At 40.5% G+C, this 24,632-nt stretch overlaps 1 protein-coding gene across 15 annotated transcripts in view; it reads left to right on the top strand.

Moving 5' to 3' along the window:
* The window catches only part of ank1 (ankyrin 1), a 120,953-nt gene extending 110,066 nt beyond the window's left edge, over positions 1-10,887 (top strand). For 13 of the 15 annotated variants that reach the window (XM_012959150.1, XM_012959146.1, XM_012959145.1 and 10 more), the window contains 4 exons: positions 2,612-2,695; positions 2,932-3,084; positions 6,739-6,878; positions 9,506-10,887. In XM_012959150.1, coding sequence (XP_012814604.1) covers positions 2,612-2,695; positions 2,932-3,084; positions 6,739-6,837 — 336 coding nt within the window. In that variant the 3' untranslated portion in view covers positions 6,838-6,878; positions 9,506-10,887. The remainder of the gene's footprint in view (positions 1-2,611; positions 2,696-2,931; positions 3,085-6,738; positions 6,879-9,505) is intronic. The other 2 variants (XM_012959148.1, XM_018092511.2) reach the window with 1 other exon arrangement.
* The last annotated feature ends 13,745 nt before the right edge of the window (positions 10,888-24,632 follow it).

Raw genomic sequence — 24,632 nt, 5'->3', positions numbered from 1 at the left:
GGGCTTTTCTCTGCTCTGTATATCAGTTTATAGGGGGATCCCCAGTGTATATCCCATTTATACAATAGGGCTTTTCTCTGCTCTGTATCTCAGTTTATAGGGGGATCCCCAGTGTATATCCCATTTATACAATAGGGCTTTTCTCTGCTCTGTATATCAGTTTATAGGGGGATCCCCAGTGTATATCCCATTTATACAATAGGGCTTTTCTCTGCTCTGTATCTCAGTTTATAGGGGGATCCCCAGTGTATATCCCATTTATACAATAGGGCTTTTCTCTGCTCTGTATATCAGTTTATAGGGGGATCCCCAGTGTATATCCCATTTATACAATAGGGCTTTTCTCTGCTTTGTATCTCAGTTTATAGGGGGGATCCCCAGTGTATATCCCATTTATACAATAGGGCTTTTCTCTGCTTTGTATCTCAGTTTATAGGGGGGATCCCCAGTGTATATCCCATTTATACAATAGGGCTTTTCTCTGCTCTGTATATCAGTTTATAGGGGGATCCCCAGTGTATATCCCATTTATACAATAGGGCTTTTCTCTGCTCTGTATCTCAGTTTATAGGGGGATCCCCAGTGTATATCCCATTTATACAATAGGGCATTTCTCTGCTCTGTATATCAGTTTATAGGGGGGATCCCCAGTGTGTATCCCATTTATACAATAGGGCATTTCTCTGCTCTGTATATTAGTTTATAGGGGGATCCCCAGTGTATATCCCATTTATACAATAGGGCTTTTCTCTGCTCTGTATATCAGTTTATAGGGGGATCCCCAGTGTATATCCCATTTATACAATAGGGCTTTTCTCTGCTCTGTATCTCAGTTTATAGGGGGATCCCCAGTGTATATCCCATTTATACAATAGGGCTTTTCTCTGCTCTGTATATCAGTTTATAGGGGGATCCCCAGTGTATATCCCATTTATACAATAGGGCTTTTCTCTGCTCTGTATCTCAGTTTATAGGGGGATCCCCAGTGTATATCCCATTTATACAATAGGGCATTTCTCTGCTCTGTATATCAGTTTATAGGGGGGATCCCCAGTGTGTATCCCATTTATACAATAGGGCTTTTCTCTGCTCTGTATCTCAGTTTATAGGGGGGATCCCCAGTGTATATCCCATTTATACAATAGGGCTTTTCTCTGCTCTGTATATCAGTTTATAGGGGGATCCCCAGTGTATATCCCATTTATACAATAGGGCTTTTCTCTGCTTTGTATCTCAGTTTATAGGGGGGATCCCCAGTGTATATCCCATTTATACAATAGGGCTTTTCTCTGCTTTGTATCTCAGTTTATAGGGGGGATCCCCAGTGTATATCCCATTTATACAATAGGGCTTTTCTCTGCTTTGTATCTCAGTTTATAGGGGGGATCCCCAGTGTATATCCCATTTATACAATAGGGCTTTTCTCTGCTCTGTATATCAGTTTATAGGGGGATCCCCAGTGTATATCCCATTTATACAATAGGGCTTTTCTCTGCTTTGTATCTCAGTTTATAGGGGGGATCCCCAGTGTATATCCCATTTATACAATAGGGCTTTTCTCTGCTCTGTATCTCAGTTTATAGGGGGATCCCCAGTGTATATCCCATTTATACAATAGGGCTTTTCTCTGCTCTGTATCTCAGTTTATAGGGGGGATCCCCAGTGTATATCCTATTTATACAATAGGGCTTTTCTCTGCTCTGTATCTCAGTTTATAGGGGGATCCCCAGTGTATATCCCATTTATACAATAGGGCTTTTCTCTGCTCTGTATCTCAGTTTATAGGGGGATCCCCAGTGTATATCCCATTTATACAATAGGGCTTTTCTCTGCTCTGTATCTCAGTTTATAGGGGATCCCCAGTGTATATCCCATTTATACAATAGGGCTTTTCTCTGCTCTGTATCTCAGTTTATAGGGGGATCCCCAGTGTATATCCCATTTATACAATAGGGCTTTTCTCTGCTCTGTATCTCAGTTTATAGGGGGATCCCCAGTGTATATCGAATTTATACAATAGGGCTTTTCTCTGCTCTGTATCTCAGTTTATAGGGGGATCCCCAGTGTATATCGAATTTATACAATAGGGCTTTTCTCTGCTCTGTATATCAGTTTATAGGGGGGATCCCCAGTGAATATCCAATTTATACAGAAGGACTTTTCTCTGGCCTGTATCTCAGTTTACAGGCTAGTTCACATGTATATAAATTCCTTTCATGCAACAGTGTGAAATCCTTTCTTTATTTAAAGTTATATTTTTCAGGCAAGGTCTCAAATGCTTATTATACTCAACTCACATATTTTAACTTATTTATAGCATCAATTTAATATAGTAATTTTGCCACATAGAGTGCTTTACAGCCAACTAAAAATCATCGAATATCAAGAAACATTGATTCAAAAGAAGTTTTGTACAAGTAGTAACTAATTTATAACTGTTTTTCATGTATGTACTGTAAATGTATAACTGTGTGAATATATTTTTGCATGTGGATATAAATATATATATATACACCCGCCTAGAGCTGATCAGTTTATGCAGCTGTTTCGGCTGTGTTATTCTTGGCTCTAGTGCAGAACTTAAATGGGCCAATTTTTTTTTTTTTTACAGGGGAACGAAGTCCCAGATATTCCTGGGGAACAGGTGACAGAGGAAGAGTTCACAGATGAGCAAGGGAACATTGTGACAAAGAAGGTAGGTGTTATCCTGACAGAAATGTCTAATGTCTCATTTTAATAAGTACTCTTTTTTATCATTACTCATGTGCTAGAATCTGTGATGAAGTTTTTTTTGGTTGTATTTTACTTTAATCCACTGTTTGTTCATAAATATTTGTGAGGCAACTTTTCTCCCTACAAATCATACATATATTGAATTTGACTGTATTTCTGTCTGACTCTTTGTTCCCCCTTATGTGATGTACCATACAGATAGTCCGGAAGGTTCTACGCAGAGTGGGTCCACCAGGAACCACAGATTTAGGGGATAATGAGGACCTTTTGATAGAGGGGACACTGCAGGAACCAGAAGACCTGGAAAGTGAAACCCCAAATTACCTGAAGTATGCTGTACTGCACCGAGAGGTAATGATCACTGCTTTCAATTTCTACCTTTATTTTCCTCTTTTCATCTCTCCTTCACTCAATTTCCCATTTGTCTGATAACACAATCATATCGATTGGATTAGATATATCGCTTTGGATCTACAACAATCATGGAAGTAATGTAACTACCGTTTTATCATTTGCACTGGGAATTAACTGTGGATGACTCAAGGTTCTGTCTGCCATAGCCCTGGATGGGCAACATGCATGTCAATATTCCTACTGTTTAATTACAAAAATAAAAAAGTAACCAGGGCCAAATTACCCGTTAGGAAACCAAGGTTGGTACCTAGGGCAGAAATTGTGGGGTCTGGCAATCCCTTGGACTATGGGCACTGTAGATAAATGCATCACCAGCAAGCCCTGAGAGCCCAACAGTCAGCAGTACCTGGCACAGTCAGGAACCTTAAAATGGCAAATCCAGTCCTGCGTCCACCTCATTAGTACAAGAAACACACTACAAATATCTTTCCTTGTTCAATAGGATTGTATAATCTCCTGCAAATCCTGTCTGATCTTGTTGCACTTGGATATGGCGAGGTGGGCTCAAGGCCAGAATTGCTGTTTCAGAGTTACTGTGACAAGTACTGTCTGTCGGGTTTCAGGGCCTGGGTTTCGGGCGATATATTTTTGAGCCTCTGTCAGTATTTGGGGTCATTACTGGCTGGGGGTTTGGTTGTAAGAAGAATCTATACTGTGTGCCTGTTATTGGGATGGTGACACAAGTGTGTCTGCAAGTAACAACATTGTATAGACAACTGCTGTACCTTTGTTCATGAGAAATTAATTGTTGCTCATTTCCCCATGTTGCATCATTGTTACTAAACCATGATCCGAGTTGGTGCAGGATATAGTAAATTACTAACTTAAGCAAGCCATGTGTTATTATTGAGCATTTATAAAGAGGCAACATATTCCGCAACACTGTCAAATAGATTCAACTCTTGTTGTACTTCTGGCCATATGTGAAATCAAAGGGGCTTACCAAAAGGCGCCTGCCCCCCCCACTAAAAGTAATTTCAAGAGCCCCTGCTGAATCATAGGGGACCAACACCATTTGCAAAATTGGAGTACGTACATGATTCCAAGTGCATCGCAGGCCACCCTGACCCCCCTCGCCCTCTCCTGCAGGCCCTCTACTTCCCTTTGCACCCTGTGTAGTAGCTACACCACTGTGTAAAGCTATTTTCCTAAGTGCTCTCTTGCAACATTATGCTTCAAATCATATATGTGAACCGCTGTGTGCCAGTCAGAGAAGCAAATTATAACATTATTTATATGTACAGATCCATTATCTGGAAACCCATTATCCAGTAAACTCCAAATTACAGAAAAACCCCGTATCTGGAAAACCCCAGGTCCTGCGCATTCTGGATAATAGGTCCCATACCTGTACCTCAAAGCATTAGAAGAAGAATTTCTAGCCAATATGTGGCACATACCTAAAAGTGGCAACATTGTAATTGTTGTTTAAAGCAGGTAGTGATTAAAGAACCAACCAAAGTGCAAGTATATGCAATATAACAAAAGTTTTCACAGATTCTGTAGAACGATCATTTTACTAGATCCAGTGTGAATTTTAAAACCAGGTCAAAAGACTCAGCTCTAGTTCAGGTTTCAAGGCGCTAGATGTGCAAATTGTTTCCACCATTCTAAAAATCATAATACTAAAGTGTCCTGCAAAACCAAAAGCAAAAACAACAGGTGCCCCCGACACCACATGTAACTGTGTCACAGGTCACAAGTCTGGCAGCTGCCACTTATTCTCATGCTTTCAATGTTAAATCCACTTGTAGCCAATCACAGTCCCACCATGTGACGGGAAACATATGCTCTTTTTCCAGTGAGGAGACAGTTTATACAAAGAAAGCAACATACAATTGTATGGGAACATCACACTGGCCAATTAACCCCATAAAGCAATACTATATGTACCATTAAGCATAAAGCAATAATGTATGGAGTTTATGAATTAAATAATCAGATGCTAAAGTGGCTGCTCTATCTTTATAATGGTAGCCTGCCAGCCCGGAACCTGGCAAAATTACTTTTGGCAAAAAAAATGTTGGTACTAAATAGGTGCATTTTCACATTTTTGCAGAGGCGTAATTACGACTGTTAAAAAGACGAAAAATGTTCGCCAATGGGAATATAATACACCAATGGGCTCATTTACAGCCCCAAGTACAGTGAGCAAAGTGCAATTTTGAGCGCAATCGTTATGTTTTTTTTCCCACATTGCAGTTCTTTTCCCAGGATTCTAGTGTCTTTATGGTCACAAGTTGCACCAATGAATGCAACTGCACACACATTTAGTTACAAATCAGAGGCAATTGCATGGAAGTCCACCAGGTGAAATTACCAGTGTTCAGCGTTGGATGACATCAGTTGCGCCTATTGACACTGGGCACAAAGGGATCCCTGAAGCTACCAGCTGGAGGTGGCAGTAACTCAAGGGTTCCCCTGTGTCAACAGGCGCACTGGTTGATTCAGAACAGAAGGCATGAAAGACTGAGGGGCGCTGAGCTCAACTATACAAAAGTGCAATACTGAAAGTGGTTTTATGCAGTCTGCAGGAAAATTGTGTGAATTGCAACTGCACTTATAAACGTAAATATGCCATCAACGGTTGTAAGAGAGTGGCAGCCAATCGGAAATTATCTTTGATCAGGCTATGTCATTTTATAAAATCAAAGCAAATATCTGATTGGAAGCTGCACAATTAGTTACATTAACAATAATATTAAATGAGCCACATCCACATGCATGTATATTTTGCCCCTGTGAATTTGTTATGTCTGTGACTATTTCCCTTACATGGATGTGAAATGTTTTGTGTGTTTATTGTATTATTATGCTACTCACACATACAAAGGTAAATATAAAGCACAGATTCCCATAATTAGTTTTTGGTTATAAAATGTAAGCAATCTGCCATATTTTCTGTACTTTACGTCCTGCCCTTTATTTTAAAAAATGTCTGCATATATTTTGCCTCCAAAATGAAGCACAGAGTCCTGTATTTCCCCAGGGAATATAGTGCTGCCCCATTAAGAGGCATTCAGAAGGGCAAGTTAGGGAGAGCTGCCTACACTGTGCTCTTTAGGATTCAGAAAACTATCAATTTCCTAGTTAATGGAAATGGGACACAGGTTGATCCCAAGCATGTTGTTGCCTGGGTATTTCATAGCTCAATGGGAGGGAACCAAATGTTGGAAATCACCCCTTTTGCTCATTCATGGAACACTCAGATGCACTTGTGTGTCAGGATATTTTAAACTGGAAATAAAATAGACAGTATATACTAAAATGAAAATAGTTCCCAGGGGGAGCAGTATGCTGGCTATAATATTGTTACAATACAGTTATTGTTTAGCCTGTACTTAACATTGTTTTCAGCTCTCTAATTGTTTCTTTTTTGTCCACCACTTTCTCATTCCATTTACCATTTTCTTCTGTTTTTCTCTTCTTCGCAAACTGTGTGTTGTTGTCTCTTGTTTGTCTGTCTGCCTATTACTTTATGCCGCTGTGCCCTTGTTATTCCTCTGTCCCTTGTGATGTCTCTCCTCTATGTTCCTTTGACTCCCTGAACCTATTGTGACACTGTGTCCCCTCCTTGGCTGCCCGTGGCAGGCAGAGGACGAAAATGACACTGTGAGATCAGAGGTCGCAGACGGGAGAAAAGGGGCACAGATTGTGAAACGAGCCGGCACCAAACGGGTGCAACAGTGAAACCCAAAACTGGGACACCCCAAATAATGGGAAACGCCCAGGTAATTCTTAGAATACAAGTCACACCTCAAGACTAACCAAAACTCCCCACATAATATTCCATAACATATATTTGTCACTGTCATTTGAATTAAACTGTGCCTGTGTATGCTATAGCATATAAGGCATTTTGATCAGTAGCACTGATGAAAGCAAGGGACTGCCACAATGGGAAGCGTCTGAATGAGACAATGCATGTTTTACGGGGAATTGCTTTGTTGAATGGAAAGTGATTGGCAGCAACCCCCAGTTTTGCATCTTCATCTTCAGTGCTCAAAGCACATTACATGCCATAACTACTTAAATGTTCTAACTTACTGGCAAAATAATAATTGAATATATAAATATATATTCGGAATGTGCGTGTTCAGAGCCAGACTGAGTAATAAAAATTCATCCTAAATATATATACACACACACTGGCATAGACTAAAATTCACACATACTAAATTCATTACAGGCAGTCTCCTCTGTGTCACTTTGGCTCCAAGTGTCCATGTGATTTAGGACCTGATAATCTTATTCTGCTTGCTCTCCTCTGCATTTAGGGAATAAGTTTCATGCTCCACCCAACAAGAGACATAGAAGGATATCCCTGTAGTGTGCCTACGGGGGGCCTAACCCATGGGAAGATAAATATAGATAAGTGACAGCTAGCAGCAGGCATGCAAGAGAGAGACAGAGAGGCTGGACAGAAGTTTGTACAAATCAGCGAGCATATAATAAAGCACTGACTTTTGCACATAGGAGTTCCAGACAGAAAATGGTATACTATAGGTAAGGGCTATCCAACTGGAGGCCTATGGGCCAGACGTGGCTCTGTGATTATTTTGGCCCCCAGCATGCTCAGGATCCCCATACATAAACCTCTTTCACTGACATCATAGTTTTATAATAATTTGTCCCTCAGACATAGAGGGATCATTATGCTCCCATAAAGATGGGGAACATGGCCACCCACACTGGGAGCCCCCTTCTGGTGCAGGCAGTATAGCTCTTTGCCTATTGTTCCAACCAGGGAGTGGGCTCTGTTAGCCTGCACCTCTAGTGGGGGGAGACAATTTTCCTCCGATTGGTGCCCTGTCATGAATTACTACTGGACAGATAGGGAATATCATATATGGCAAACTCATGACCGAATGAATTTACCCAAAGACAAGAGCCAAAAGCTGGGTGCCCCAGACTCAATTTATCAGTTTAGGGAGGGGTCCTAAATGGTAGAAGGGTTGACAATCAAAATGGTTGAATTCTCTTTTGGGGAGAATGTTATTTTGCTGCTCTAAAATCACCTTGAACTACAGCAGGGTGGTTACTATGTCAATATTATCTTTCTTGTAGGCTTGTTATGGTAAGAGGGTGTCTGAAAAATTTTAAATGACAACAGTTCATGAGGAGGATGAAAAGTACTGGGTTATGGAAACAATGACAATCTCTTTACAGATCATCATTAATTGGTGTCTCTGTTGATTTCGGAACCATTTTGCACTGTTTTGTACTAATTTTGTGGGGATTATTCATCATGATTCAGTATAAGCAAAGAATGCTGCTTATATTTCTACTGTCTGCAAAGTGCTAATAAATATTTGATTGGTCAACTCTGCTCTGTTTGTGTTTGTATTAATCAGTACAGGTATTATGACTGATTAATATAACTTGTCTTGTATTTCTTCAATATCCCATAATATGTCCTGATTTACAAAGTATTTTATTTCCTGGTAGTTATATAGCAATAAATATACAAGTTTTAAAGTTATTTCTGCATTTATTTAAAGAGGTAGTTCACCTTAAGTTAGCTTTTAGTATGTTATAGAATTCCCAATTTGTTTTTTATGAATTCTTTTTTCTAGTTTATTCATTATTGGCCTTCATGTTCTGTCCCTTTCCAGCTTTTGAATGAGGCTCATTTACACAGGCCCTGTGTTACTCTGTGAAGCTGCAATTTTAATGCTTACTTTATATCACTTTCTTTGCAGCCCTTCTCCTATTCATATTCCTATCACTTGTTAAAACCATTGCCTGGTTGCTAGGGTAAATAAGACCCCAGCAAACAGATAACAGCTAAAATACCAAACTGGAGAGCTGCTGAACAAAAAGCTGAAAAACCATAAAAAATAAGAATGAAAGCCAATTGTCTCAGAAAAGCAATGTCTACACCAGAGATCCCCAACCTTTTATACCTGTGAGCCACATTCAAATGGAAAAAGTGTTGGGGAGCAACACAAGCATGAAAAAGGTTCCTGGGGGTGCCAATAAGAGCTATAATTGGCTATTTAATAGCCCCTATGTGGACTGGCAGCCTACAGGAGACTCTGTTTGGCATTATACTGGGTTTGTATTCAACCAAAACTTGCCCCCGAGCCAGGAATTCAAAAATGAGCACTTGTTTTGTGGCGACTGGGAGCAACATCCAAGGGGTTGGGGGGCAACATGTTGCTCACGAACCGCTGGTTGGGGATCACTGGTCTACACCATACTAAAAGTTAACTACAAAGTGAACAGCCCATTTAAATCCATGATTCTACCACATTTCACTTCTTACTTGTCTTTTACCCTATTGTCTCCCTTTGCTCATTTTCCCTCACCTTATTATACTCATTGTCTAACCCCCTTTTCTCTTGCTTTTTCTAAGAATTACACTTCAAGTACAAGCTACTGATGCTGACCCAACTGCCGTCTACTGCACCTCACAGAATATGAATCGGTACAAAATTTAAGCTGTTTTCGCTCATCTATAAACAGACGACACTCCCAAAGAACCCGAGGGACCCCTCCCAAGTGCGAATCTGATGCTCGCCCCGTATGCTCACGGCATGAAGACTTGCACCCTGCCTGTTACAATGTAATATGCATGTGATGACATTTGGGAAGTGGAGAGAGCTGCCCCCTTCCCCTGACCATCATTCAACCCATTTGTCCTTCCTTTCCACCTCATATTTTTTTAACCCAAGCCAAGAGGGTAATTTATGAAAAAGTTTTAGAAAAGGGAATAAACCCTTTCCATTGTCCTTCTCATCTCGTCTCAAGAGCTTTCCATCTTTGGTACTATATGTGAATGAGTACTGAGTATATCTATACACTCTTCAGGCCCTCCTGAGCTATTACATTGGCTGCCTATCGACAAACAGCAATAGCAGTTACCCTATGCCTTTGTAGGAGCTTTCCCAGAGGCCACAGGGCACAGCACAATGTCGGTAGGGTAGACTCGGCAAGGTTTCTGCTTATCGTAGGGCATTTCTGCTTAGTTTTCTCTGAAGCGAAAGGGCTACATGTCAGGTATACACAGCATCATTTTGCAGGGATATACTCTCATTTACAGAGGGCGACAAAGTGTATGTAGATACTCAGTACCATTATACAATGCAGCATGTTCTTTTTTCAGATGGCTAGGCATTTATAGAGGCACTGAGCACCATTATACAGTGCAGCATGATTATTATAAAGCTACTGGTAGTGCATACAATTATTCTGCATTATTATACAGTGCAGTGAATTCATTAAGGGGGGGGGATCAAAGTGTACAGAGATATTTAGTATTGATACAGAGAGCAGCATGTTTATTATTGGGCTGGGAGTGTATAGAGATACTCAAAATCATTATGCAGGTGAGCATGCTCATTTTTTAGTGTACAGAGATGCTCAGCATCGTCATACACTGTGGCATGGTCATTATCAGGGGCTGGATGTGTATAGAGATAATCTGTATAATTATACAGTAAAGAGTGTTCTTTATGAGGGGGTAGGGGAAAATGGGGATTAAACTGCCCCCCTGACTCAGGAATTTGGATCCAGCTTTAGGGGGGAATGATGAGCATTCTGTATATTAAGGGGATTAGCCTACCCCCTCCCCACTAAAATATCCCCAGAGTCTCCAGCCCTACTCCAGAAAGAGAGAAAGCACTCACCCACACAACCTCTCCAATGCTCTTTTTAGATGCAATTTCTGATATGCATAAGAAAATGATTGTACAATAATTGCTCATATGGGAATAAATACTATGCAATATAACCTCATCTGGAGTTCTGAATTCTGTGCATAAATCCTGCTGTGCCCAGAGGGCCTATGCCATAGCAGTAACTATTGTAAATGAGGCAAAACATGCCTAATATCTGACTGTGAGCAACAGTCCATGGTTTTAAAGTGCTCTGTGCCCACACATAAATTATTTTGTGACAGATGAATAGAGTAAAAAAAGAACACATATAAAAAAATGCCCACAGTATGTCCTTGGGAAGTCTATACTGATGTGTTGCAGTATTACACATTAAGGTAATAAAAAATATCCTTTGGAAAAGGAGGAATGCATTGAATGAAAAAAAAAAAAAAAAACATGGCAAAGTGAGCTGATTTGAACTGGCTGTTTTAAATACCTTACTGAAATTCTATATGTGTATGTTGTGGCACTGACATGACTATTAAACAAATAGAAAAATGCATTTTTATAGCATAAATCAGCAAACTGTATATTCTGTTCCATAACTATATAAAAGCATGGATTCTGATCAAGGAACTATAAGGTGAATTTCAATATTTCAGATGTTATAGAATAAAATATACCTCCTTCTGTAACAGCATATTCGGCTCTTGGACACTACATATACACATAGGATATAAAGTACAAACGCATCCAATTGGCGCTCGCTCATTTGGTTACAATAGGAAACCAACAGTATTTGTTGCAATCAGTAAAAAAGTGACAGCTTAATGGTTGCATTATATAATAAGCTATTATTTAACTTGATTCAAAAGATGTGTATGGCTGTGTGATCCAAATACAATGGCTCAATGTGTACAAGTAAGGTCCAACTTTAAGCAACACCTACTGTATCTCTTTTAGCTTATGGTATTATTTACAATGCCACAGTTTACGCTCTTCTTAATCTTGGGGGCATTATAACCAGTAAAAATAGCTTCTGGCATGAAAAATTCTAAATATACGCTAAGGACCGGGGTTCAATGCCCAAAGGACTTATTGTGCAAGTACCTGGGTGCACTCTAAATTGCTTTTCTGATCTGATGTACCAGTTTCTGACTCTGCTATCCTGTTCTGACTATCCTGACTGCTGCCCGCCCAGACCTGTGCCTGACTCTCTTTAACGCTTCTGATACCTGGTTTGGACAATCTGTTTCCCTGAACTCAATCTTCCTTTTTGGCCCTGACTACAATCAGGAGCTGAGCAGGCCCTGACAGTGTGCACCCAAATGTCCCCCTCAGTTGGATTTTTAAGGAGAGTGACAGGAGTCATGCCCTTACCACAGACAGTCTGTTTCTAACCCTTAATGTTTCAAGTTTGTAAATGGTGGCATGCAGACAGGCTTTGGTAAAATCTGGTCATATTTCTCTTCTAATGACATTCCTATGAGCTTTGTTACAAATGACACAAAACTATTTTTATTTTGAACAATATTTTGGGTTCCAATGTGACCCCCTCATACACCAATCTGTATATGAATAATTTTGAGCACAAGTTTATCTTATATAGAGCTGGGCGGTATGACCAAAAATTTATATCACGGTATTTTTCAAAATTATATTGGTGTCACGGTATTTGACCGTAATTTTTTTTTCCATGCATGATTAGGTGTTAACCCCATTTCCTAATAAATTAGAGAATAATTACTGCAGTATTGAAAATCAGAGTCAGGCAAGCGAAGGATCGGCAACAGAAAGTCGTAAGGTAAATCAGGCAGGCTTAGTTTCCCAGGCAAGGCCGCAGATAACATAGCACAGGAGGAGGCGTTTGATAGCTTTAATTACCCCCCACGTATGCGCAGAACTGGCGCCGTCAGCACATCGCGGACGTGCGCTTTGACGCACGTGCACAGCGTCCCGCGGACAACGGGACGCGCGTGCGCATGCAAGGAGGTGCGCGAGACGGGGCCGCACGGGTGAGTACCCTGACACCCCGGTATTGCGGTATCTGAAAAATGAATATAGTTTTAAAAAAAAAACACCGGTATTCGGTATTCGGTATATCGCCCAGCCCTAATCTTATAGAGTTTAAAGATAAGGGGAATTGAAAATACTCCCCCGTAAATCCTTTTCTTGGTTTTCCCTCGCGGCAGCACAAAGACAGAAGGGTAAATGCTCAGTTCCCTCTAGGATGCCCCCTAAATTAGAAACGCAAAATGAAATTGAACATTGGATACGCTGGAACCTCCGGGCATCAATGAGATGTGTTTTGGCTTTATATATATTTGAAGTTTTTCTCTCTCCGTTACAATTAATTTTAACTTTGAACTTTTAAATCTTAAACTTTACATACTGGTTTTATTACACTACTATTTATTGCTCTACTGCACTTTACACAAGAGAACTGTTAATAAACTTACTGACCCGCCATTAACTTGCCCCTGAATAATATTTTGGTGTATGATAAATAAAAATAATAAAAATGTTAATAAGCCTCATGCTGGTCTGATGCTGATATAAATCCATAAGATCATCCAAAGAGTGGATATAATCTAAGACAAGGATCCCCAACCTTTCTTATTAATGAGCCACAGTCAAATGTAAAAAGACTTGGAGAGCAACACAAGCACCATAAAAGTTCATGGAGGAGCCAAATAAGGGCTGTGATTGGCTATTAGGAGCCTCTATGCACCCTATCAGCTTACAGGGGCTTTATTTGGTAGGAAATCTTGTTTTTATTCAACCAAAACTTGCCCCCAAGTCAGGAATTCAAAAATAACTCCCTGGTTTGGGGGCACTGGGAGCAACAGCCAAGGGGTTGGGGAGCAACATGATCTAATACCATTCATACACTATAAAAATTTAGTGACCCCTCGGAACTACAGATGCAGTGACAAGCTAGTATCACATCTGAGAGGAGTCTTGAACTATATACAGTGGCTTGCAAAGGTATTCGGCCCCCTTGAACTTTTCCACATTTTGTCACATTACAGCCACAAACATGAATCAATTTTATTGGAATTCCACGTGAAAGACCAATACAAAGTGGGGTACACGTGAGAAGTGGAATGAAAATCATACATGATTCCAAACATTTTTTACAAATAAATAACTGCAAAGTGGGGTGTGCGTAATTATTCAGCCCCCTTTGGTCTGAGTGCAGTCAGTTGCCCATAGACATTGCCTGATGAGTGCTAATGACTAAATAGAGTGCACCTGTGTGTAATCTAATGTCAGTACAAATACAGCTGCTCTGTGACGGCCTCAGAGGTTGTCTAAGAGAATATTGGGAGCAACAACACCATGAAGTCCAAAGAACACACCAGACAGGTCAGGGATAAAGTTATTGAGAAATTTAAAGCAGGCTTAGGCTACAAAAAGATTTCCAAAGCCTTGAACATCCCACGGAGCACTGTTCAAGCGATCATTCAGAAATGGAAGGCGTATTGCACAACTGTAAACCTACCAAGACAAGGCCGTCCACCTAAACTCACAGGCCGAACAAGGAGAGCGCTGATCAGAAATGCAGTCAAGAGGCCCATGGGGACTCTGGGGGAGCTGCAGAGATCTACAGCTCAGGTGGGGGAATCTGTCCATAGGACAACTATTAGTTGTGCACTGCACAAAGTTGGCCTTTATGGAAGAGTGGCAAGAAGAAAGTCATTGTTAACAGAAAACCATAAGAAGCCCTGTTTGCAGTTTGCCACAAGCCATGTGGGGGACACAGCAAACATGTGGAAGAAGGTGCTCTGGTCAGATGAGACCAAAATGGAACCTTTTGGCCAAAATGCAAAACGCCATGTGTGGCGGAAAACTAACACTGCACATCACTCTGAACACACCATCCCCACTGTCACATATGGTGGGGGGGCAGCATCATGCTCTGGGGGTGCTTCTCTTCAGCAGGGACAGGGAAGCTGGTCAGAGTTGATGGGAAGATGGATGGAGCCAAATACAGGGCAATCTTGGAAGAAAACCTCTTGGAGTCTGCAAAAGACTTGAGACTGGGGCGGAGGTTCACCTTCCAGCAGGACAACGACCCTAAACATAAAGCCAGGGCAACAATGGAATGGTTTAAACATATCCATGTGTTAGAATGGCCCAGTCACAGTCCAGATCTAAATCCAATGGAGAATCTGTGGCAAGATCTGAAAACTGCTGTTCACAAACGCTGTCCATCTAATCTGACTGAGCTGGAGCTGTTTTGCAAAGAAGAATGGGCAAGGATTTCAGTCTGTAGATGTGCAAAGCTGGTAGAGACATACCCTAAAAGCCTGGCAGCTGGAATTGCAGCAAAAGGTGGTTCTACAAAGTATTGACTCAGGGGGCTGAATAATTACGCACACCCCACTTTGCAGTTATTTATTTGTAAAAAATGTTTGGAATCATGTATGATTTTCCTTCCACTTCTCACGTGTACACCACTTTGTATTGGTCTTTCACGTGGAATTCCAATAAAATTGATTCATGTTTGTGGCTGTAATGTGACAAAATGTGGAAAAGTTCAAGGGGGCCGAATACTTTTGAAAGCCACTGTAAGTACGCCACACAGTGAAATGGTGGACTTATAGTCCTTTGAATGAAGGGGCATTAATCAGTGAGATAGAGATAAATGCAATATATAACAAGGTGCATAGAAATAAAGTATAATTATATTTATAGTGATTAAGCTATTTTAACGAGCTATTATGCCCCCATGATTAAGAAGGGCTTTATTTATGACATTGTAATTAACACCATATCAACCAAAAAGGTGGGTGTGGCTTTATGTTTTTATTGGTTCTTGATTATACACATTGGGCCACTGTATCTGGATCACACAGCAGGACACACATATCTTTTATATCACATTAAATAACAGCTCAAAGGCTATTTATATAATTGAATTGATTTAGTTGTCACAGCACAGTATCACTTTATTACTTTCACTGATTGCAAATAATAATCACTGTATTACATACATGAGGTGAGCACCGATTGGATACTCTTGTACTTTATATTTCATGGGCACTTCCTGTTTTGGTTCCTGATAACAATCCCTAGTGGACTGAACCTTGTAGGTGTAATTGCCTAATAAAAATACTCTATATACTTTATTTTATATGCAGAGTGCGAGGATAATGGCACTCACTGGCCTTTTCACAAATGGAGAGAAACAGCCAACATATATATATATAATCAATGAAAAATAGTGAGCTTCGTGGGTGCAACATTTCAGTTTCTTACTGGAACCTTTGTATCTATATATCAAAATTGGTCAAAAAAGGTTTATTAATCTAACATTTTGTCCACTCCCGTGACCATTTTTCAAGAAAAAGTAGACAAACAAACCATGAAAAAGGTCACAGGACTAACTGAAAAGTATAGTACAGGTATGGGACCCCTTATCCGGAAACTCATTATCCAGAAAGTTCTGAATTACAGGAAGGCCATCTCCAATAGACTCCATTTTAATCAAATAATTTACATTTTTAAAAAAAAAATTCTTTTTCTCTGTAAGAATAAAACAGTACCTGTACTTGATCCCAACTAAGATATAATTACCCCTTATTGGGGCAGAACAGCCCTATTGGGTTTATTTAATGGTTAAATGATTCCCTTTTCTCTGTAATAATAAAACAGTACCTGTACTTGATCCCAACTAAGATATAATTACCCCTTATTGGGGGCAGAACAGCCCTATTGGGTTTATTTAATGGTTAAATGATTCCCTTTTCTCTGTAATAATAAAACAGTACCTGTACTTGATCCCAACTAAGATATAATTACCCCTTATTGGGGGCAGAACAGCCCTATTGGGTTTATTTAATGGTTAAATGATTCCCTTTTCTCTGTAATAATAAAACAGTACCTGTACTTGATCCCAACTAAGATATAATTACCCCTTATTGGGGGCAGAACAGCCCTATTGGGTTTATTTAATGGTTAAATGATTCCCTTTTCTCTGTAATAATAAAACAGTACCTGTACTTGATCCCAACTAAGATATAATTACCCCTTATTGGGGGCAGAACAGCCCTATTGGGTTTATTTAATGGTTAAATGATTCCCTTTTCTCTGTAATAATAAAACAGTACCTGTACTTGATCCCAACTAAGATATAATTACCCCTTATTGGGGCAGAACAGCCCTATTGGGTTTATTTAATGGTTAAATGATTCCCTTTTCTCTGTAATAATAAAACAGTACCTGTACTTGATCCCAACTAAGATATAATTACCCCTTATTGGGGCAGAACAGCCCTATTGGGTTTATTTAATGGTTAAATGATTCCCTTTTCTCTGTAATAATAAAACAGTACCTGTACTTGATCCCAACTAAGATATAATTACCCCTTATTGGGGGCAGAACAGCCCTATTGGGTTTATTTAATGGTTAAATGATTCCCTTTTCTCTGTAATAATAAAACAGTACCTGTACTTGATCCCAACTAAGATATAATTACCCCTTATTGGGGGCAGAACAGCCCTATTGGGTTTATTTAATGGTTAAATGATTCCCTTTTCTCTGTAATAATAAAACAGTACCTGTACTTGATCCCAACTAAGATATAATTACCCCTTATTGGGGGCAGAACAGCCCTATTGGGTTTATTTAATGGTTAAATGATTCCCTTTTCTCTGTAATAATAAAACAGTACCTGTACTTGATCTTTGTTGAAAGCAAAACTATCCTTCTGGGTTTTTTTTAATGTTTACATTTTTTTACTAGACTTAAACTATAAGTTCCAAATTACTGAAAGACCCCTTATCCGGAAAATCACAGGTCCCGAGCATTCTGGATAATAGGTCCCATACCTGTAGTATATAATAAAAAGTATTCAAAAGACTATTGACCTTTCTTTTTCATTGTACCAAATAACAAAGCATACAGTGAACTTTTCTAAGTGGAGCAACATTACAACACGTCTTTTCTCAGACTTAATTATTTTCCATCCTGTACACGGTTGGCACCAGGTGGTGCTGTTGTATAAAATTCATCATATTCATTTAAAAACTGATCAAATCTTGAAAAAAAGCCTCAAAGAAATAATGGAAATGATATATTAACATACACACTCTATTTTGAACCAGGCCTGGCTCATAGCACATAATGTTACTGGGGATGAGGCCTTTGAGGCTTTGATATGTAGGGGAAAGCATGCATGGTAGCAGCATCCACAACCTTCTGGAAGTCGTCATTGGGTAGAGTTGAAACTACTATGTGACTACTGAGTGACAGAGCATGCCTTGGAACTAAATGACACATACAAACAAAGGGCAATTGAAAGAGATTTTTGCACATTTTTTGGTTCCAGCTTCCTTTATGTTTTCTCAAGTTACCCTTAGCTCATATCAAAGGTGCAAATATGCATCCTAATTCAGTCTTAACAGCCATGCAGGACAGTAAATGAGTATCAACCATAAGTGGCTTTCAGGGTGGCCCCCAACCAATTCTTTGAGACCCCTTGCAGTTTAAAAACCAGTGATATATTGGGTGATTACTACAGATTTGTAAGGTTACAAATAAATGTTTCATGGCAAGTATTGCACACTCGCTGTGTCCCTAAGAACAGAATGCAGCTTCAGCAAAAGAGCATGGATACAGCATTACTGGCAGCTGTTTATTAACGTTTGTTTAATATGTTTGTGCATGCATTAACTTTATTAAACTGGTGCCCTTGTGTCAAGCTCTCTACTGGAAACTTACATCAGAGAGACTTCTGTAACATTCCATAGAAAGCCACTATTTATTGAGCCTTTGGGGGGCTGTTTGGACCTCGGTGTAATTAAAATGACAAGGCCTATTCTAAATCCAGACCTGGTTCTATACAGTGGAGGAAATAATTATTTGACCCCTCACTGATTTTGTAAGTTTGTCCAATGACAAAGAAATGAAAAGTCTCAGAACAGTATCATTTCAATGGTAGGTTTATTTTAACAGTGGCAGATAGCACATCAAAAGGAAAATCGAAAAAATAACTTTAAATAAAAGATAGCAACTGATTTGCATTTCATTGAGTGAAATAAGTTTTTGAACCCCTACCAACCATTAAGAGTTCTGGCTCCCACAGAGTGGTTAGACACTTCTACTCAATTAGTCAACCTCATTAAGGACACCTGTCTTAACTAGTCACCTGTATAAAAGACACCTGTCCACAGAATCAATCAATCAAGCAGACTCCAAACTCTCCAACATGGGAAAGACCAAAGAGCTGTCCAAGGATGTCAGAGACAAAATTGTAGACCTGCACAAGGCTGGAATGGGCTACAAAACCATTAGCAAGAAGCTGGGAGAGAAGGTGACAACTGTTGGTGCGATTGTTCGAAAATGGAAGGAGCACAAAATGACCATCAATCGACCTCGCTCTGGGGCTCCACGCAAGATCTCACCTTGTGGGGTGTCAATGATTCTGAGAAAGGTGAAAAAGCATCCTAGAACTACACGGGAGGAGTTAGTTAATGACCTCAAATTAGCAGGGACCACAGTCACCAAGAAAACCATTGGAAACACATTACACCGCAATGGATTAAAATCCTGCAGGGCTCGCAAGGTCCCCCTGCTCAAGAAGGCACATGTGCAGGCCCGTCTGAAGTTTGCCAATGAACACCTGAATGATTCTGTGAGTGACTGGGAGAAGGTGCTGTGGTCTGATGAGACCAAAATAGAGCTCTTTGGCATTAACTCAACTCGCTGTGTTTGGAGGAAGAAAAATGCTGCCTATGACCCCCAAAACACCGTCCCCACCGTCAAGCATGGGGGTGGAAACATTTTGCTTTGGGGGTGTTTTTCTGCTCAGGGCACAGGACAACTTATTCGCATTAACGGGAAAATGGACGGAGCCATGTATCGTGAAATCCTGAACGACAACCTCCTTCCCTCTGCCAGGAAACTGAAAATGGGTCGTGGATGGGTGTTCCAGCACGACAATGACCCAAAACATACAGCAAAGGCAACAAAGGAGTGGCTCAAGAAGAAGCACATTAAGGTCATGGAGTGGCCTAGTCAGTCTCCGGACCTTAATCCAATAGAAAACCTATGGAGGGAGCTCAAGCTCAGAGTTGCACAGAGACAGCCTCGAAACCTTAGGGATTTAGAGATGATCTGCAAAGAGGAGTGGGACCAACATTCCTCCTAAAATGTGCGCAAACTTGGTCATCAATTACAAGAAACGTTTGACCTCTGTGCTTGCAAACAAGGGTTTTTCCACTAAGTATTAAGTCTTTTTTTGTTAGAGGGTTCAAAAACTTATTTCACTCAATGAAATGCAAATCAGTTGCTATCTTTTATTTAAAGTTATTTTTTCGATTTTCCTTTTGATGTGCTATCTGCCACTGTTAAAATAAACCTACCATTGAAATGATACTGTTCTGAGACTTTTCATTTCTTTGTCATTGGACAAACTTACAAAATCAGTGAGGGGACAAATAATTATTTCCTCCACTGTACATACTCCTATATATATGGTGAAGAATATTTATCAATGTAGAGAATTCTGCTTTCACTTTATGATAAACATGCCACTCAAAATTGTTTACAAGTTACTAGACAGCAGTGGAGATCCTCCTATGGTGAACTCTATATTCACTTGTACAATTATGCCCCAGTGAATAATTCCTATAAGTAATACGATATACATAAAAACCCTTATCCTGAAGCTCCCCAACTGCTGCTTGATTTATAATCCCCCGCTCCTTACAGTGGGAGCTTGAATCCAGGAGAAACTTGAGAGCCAAATCTAAATATCCCCTATTTACAATTACTGTTGGTAGTAAATACATTGTTTAGAAAGGGAGAAAATACACTGGCCAGTATCAATCCCAGTGACACCACTGTGGGCAAAAGTCACAAGCGCCAGGCTACGTGAAGCCCACCCTACTGACTGAGAATGAGCGGTGTAATATCTGTGTGTGGATTTTAACGAGAACTGCCTGTGGAAAAAAATGAGAAATCTGTGGAAACTACGAATTCTGTTGGAGTTTCCATTTTCCAAATATTTGTGTATCAGCCAACCACAGCTGGGGGACATGATATCCCCTAACCTACTGGATATTTTTTACACAATAACACATTATTTTACTTTATGGTATGTATGTATGTACAGTATGTATAACTTTATTTAAAAAGGGCTACAAGTACAGTATATGCAGCACTGTACAATCTTAAGGTGCCCATACACGCTAAGATCTGCTTGCTTGCCGAGGTCGCCAAGCAAGCGTTTCTTCTCCTGATATCCCCACCTAAAGGTGGGCGATATCGGCCCTGGGGCCAAACGACCGAATTAGAACAACGGGTATAGGTGTCCGTCAGATCAGGGACCACATCAACGTGCCAATGCGGTCCCCAATCTGGCTGATTTTTAAACCTGCCCAATCCATATCTGCTATATTTCAGGCCAGATATTGGTCGGGCATAAGTGCCCATACACAGCCTGATAAGCTGCCTAATCGGTCTAAGGGACCGTTATCGGCAGCTAGAATCGACCCATGTATGGCAGCCTTTTCTAATATACACACAGGGAGGACAAGTGTTATAATAAATATAATAATTAAGTATAAATAAACAGAGATTACATGCAATGTGGTATGAGACACAGTAGGAAGGAGGTCCCTGCCCTGTACAGCTTATAATCTAAGTAGGTCCTTTTAGGCTGATGCCACACCAGGCGTATGGCTTATATTTTCGACAAGATGAAAAACACTTGCTGAAAATATGCACCATATGCTCCTACCTGTGCCTGCACAGGAATGAATGGAACAGGGTCGGACTGGGGTGTGAGGCCGATAGCAGGGCAGGGGGAGCGCCGCATGGGTCGGGTCTGGGCCGCCGGAGCCCACTAGAGCCAGGGCCCACAGTCCGACCCTGGAATGGAATACAATCGGGTGCAGGCACATGAAGCCAAAATACGCTTAAAAACGCAAGACTTTGCATTCTCTCATGTTTTTCTGTTAGATATCGGCTACACGTGCCTGCACCCGACCAGGGTCGGACTGGGCCCCGGGACACCAGGAAAAATCCTGGTGGGCCCCGGCTCTAGTGGGCACAGGTAAGGGCATATGGTGCGTATGCTGCATATTTTCGGCAAGTACTTTTAAGCTTGCCGAAAATATTCGCCATACGCCTGGTGTGGCATCAGCCTTATATGAGAATCCTAAAAGGGGTGTCTTGGAAGTAGAGGCCCTGGTACACAATGGCGCTAATAAAAGGTTCTAACAGAGACAGGGTGGGGTTATGGCTGGAGCAGGGTGTGTTGCTATAATGGACTGCAGCTGTGGAGATTATTAGGTGTTTGGTCAAGGAAACTATATAAATATGAATTTTCCTCAAAATATAGGTCCCAAGGGCACCTAGAAAGGCAGCTGCCTAATAACAGCTTGGGCCAGCCGTGTGGAGGTGCCTGCTAAACAAGTAATATGGGGCTTTTTCCCTTGAACCTACCAAACGGGAACTTTGTGTCATGAAAATGCAGCCTTACCAAACCATTTAACACTTCTGTTAACTTACATGATTCTGTGACAGATATATGCTCCGTCCGAATGGCTCTTTCTCCTCGAAGTCCTCATCTGCCAGCCTCCTATGTATTGGCGCAACGCTGCTAAAATGCGCAAAGTCTAGCCCTATAGGGGCTGAGGGACAAATAGCGGGGAAATTGTGGCATCTTTGACGCAATAGAAATTCAAGGCCATGTGACTGCGGGCTGGGCGGGAAGCCAATGGTAGCGTGTGTTGGTGAAGCTGCAGGATGGCGAGCAGTGAGGTAAATGTGGCTGATTCTGAAATAAACAGCTGGTTTATCCATCAGTGTAAATGAGGCACCAACACGTGTGAAACTTCCCTCCCTATAGTTGTAACATTAGGGTAACCAGCACCTTGTTCCAAATGTAAACTGGGCCCATAATGACAAAAGTCTATAATGTTCCCTTCATCACGGTATGAGAGATGCTGTATGATTACACCCACACCAGTATAATATATAATAATATTTAATATAATTAAAGGGGTAGTTCATACTCAAAATAGATTTTGGTATTAGGCTGTAATATTTTGAGACAATTTGCAGTTGGTCTTAATTTTTTTATATTCTTTATTTTTTTATGATTTTTAAATTTACTTTGTGTTCTTCTCTCCGTCGTGGACTGTTAGCAGCGGCAATTCAGATCCCCCTTACCCGCTCCGTGTTTACTTCTCTGGTGTCGGAGGTGGTCATGGGCAGTACGTTTCACTCGTGCAGAGATTGCTTTTGCGTTTTCTGAATGAAAAGAGATTAATTGAAAATTTGGCTTTTCAAGTTACCAGAGACAGCTTTATGCCACCCCTGGTAAGTTGCCGAAAGGTTCTCACTTTGCCTCATGGAAATGTGCCAAAGTGCCTGGCTAGTCTGCTCTTGTGGCACGTGGAGGTAATTCCAGGGTTGCCACAGCAGCTTGACTCAGTAGCCAAAACAGACTTGTGCCAAATTAATCAAAAATTAATTCTGTTATTAACACGGCTTGCCAGAAGTGATGCCATCCCCTCTCTGCCAATGCTGTGTGGTATGAGACACAGTAGGAAGGAGGTCCCTGCCCTTTAGAGCTTACAATCTAAGTTCTATGCCATCCCCTCTCTGCCAATGCTATATGCAACATGGCTGAGATATTGGCACACTGCATTCTGGGGGAAGAACACAGCGACTTTCATCTGAAAACTGCCCATGACTCTGCTAAAGTAAATGAGTCTTTATTACTGTGTAACCCTAGTATAATTATTAAATTAGAGTCCAAAGTCTCAGTTATGAAGATTGACTGGCCAAGTTTGGTCTGTTTATGCAGCGGAGGAGGCGCTTAATGGGAAATATGACAACTATGTATAAATATATAAAGGGATCATATAATAACCTTTCTAATGTTTTATTTACCAGCGGGTCCTTTTGGCCATGACTATTGTATACATCATTGAACTCCAAGATGACAAATCTAATATCTTTATATTTTACAGAAGCCAGTACAGATATTGTAATTGTGTGTTCCCGGTATCAGCGTAGAATGCTATTGCACAGGTTATAAATCTGATTTCCAGTATCCATGCAGAGACTAGGTACGCAGGTTATACGAGTGTTTCTGCAGTATCACTGCACACAGCACTGGAGCAGATGGGAACAGATCCACTTGGATCAGCCTTTTCTCGACCTGCACAGGCAGAGAGATGCCATTAAAATAAATAAAATTAAAATAAACTAAATACATAGAATAGATTAAATAATAAAATAAATAAATAAAATATGAATAGCGTAAAATCCTTGTGATGATGTTGGTTTTACTTGCAGCACTGCGCACCTTGCCCACTCACGCTTAATAAATGAAACCCTATATATTTCTGTTCTTAGTATCGCTGTAGGCAGCAGGCACAGTGTATAGAATGTGTGTGTCTATAGAATAAAAACTGACAGGAGAAAAACATTATTTCTACTGTTTAAATAGAGGTAAAATTAGCCTGTGATGTGTTTGTGTTGAAAACTGGTGAACTAATTTAAATAATAAGCAAGGAGGGGAACTAATGGTCGATAGGAGTTGGAATTACAAGGCAGTCAACTGCAATCTATTAGTCTTGGATAGCTGCTATTATGTGTGGGAAAGGGGATAGGCAGTTTCAGTTTGTGGACAAACATCTCAGTGGAAAAATCAAACTCATTAAATCCCAATCTTAAAGTTCAATTTATCTAGGGATATCCGGCAGGGTGCGAAGGCAGTTGGAAGAAGCCAATCAGAGTGTGTCACCCTTCACCATAGCCAGTAATGTGGCAGTACGCAGGGAGAGGAGTGGGCTAGTAGAAGGGTGGGTTACACCTGCGTAATGTTCTTATCAATTGGTGACCAGGGCTATAAGAAGA

This window comes from Xenopus tropicalis, chromosome 3 (genome assembly GCF_000004195.4).
Source record: "Xenopus tropicalis strain Nigerian chromosome 3, UCB_Xtro_10.0, whole genome shotgun sequence".
Classification (NCBI taxonomy): Eukaryota; Metazoa; Chordata; class Amphibia; order Anura; family Pipidae; genus Xenopus; species Xenopus tropicalis.
The sequence above is the reverse complement of the archived record's forward strand: the minus strand, read 5'-3'. Positions and strand labels throughout refer to the sequence as shown.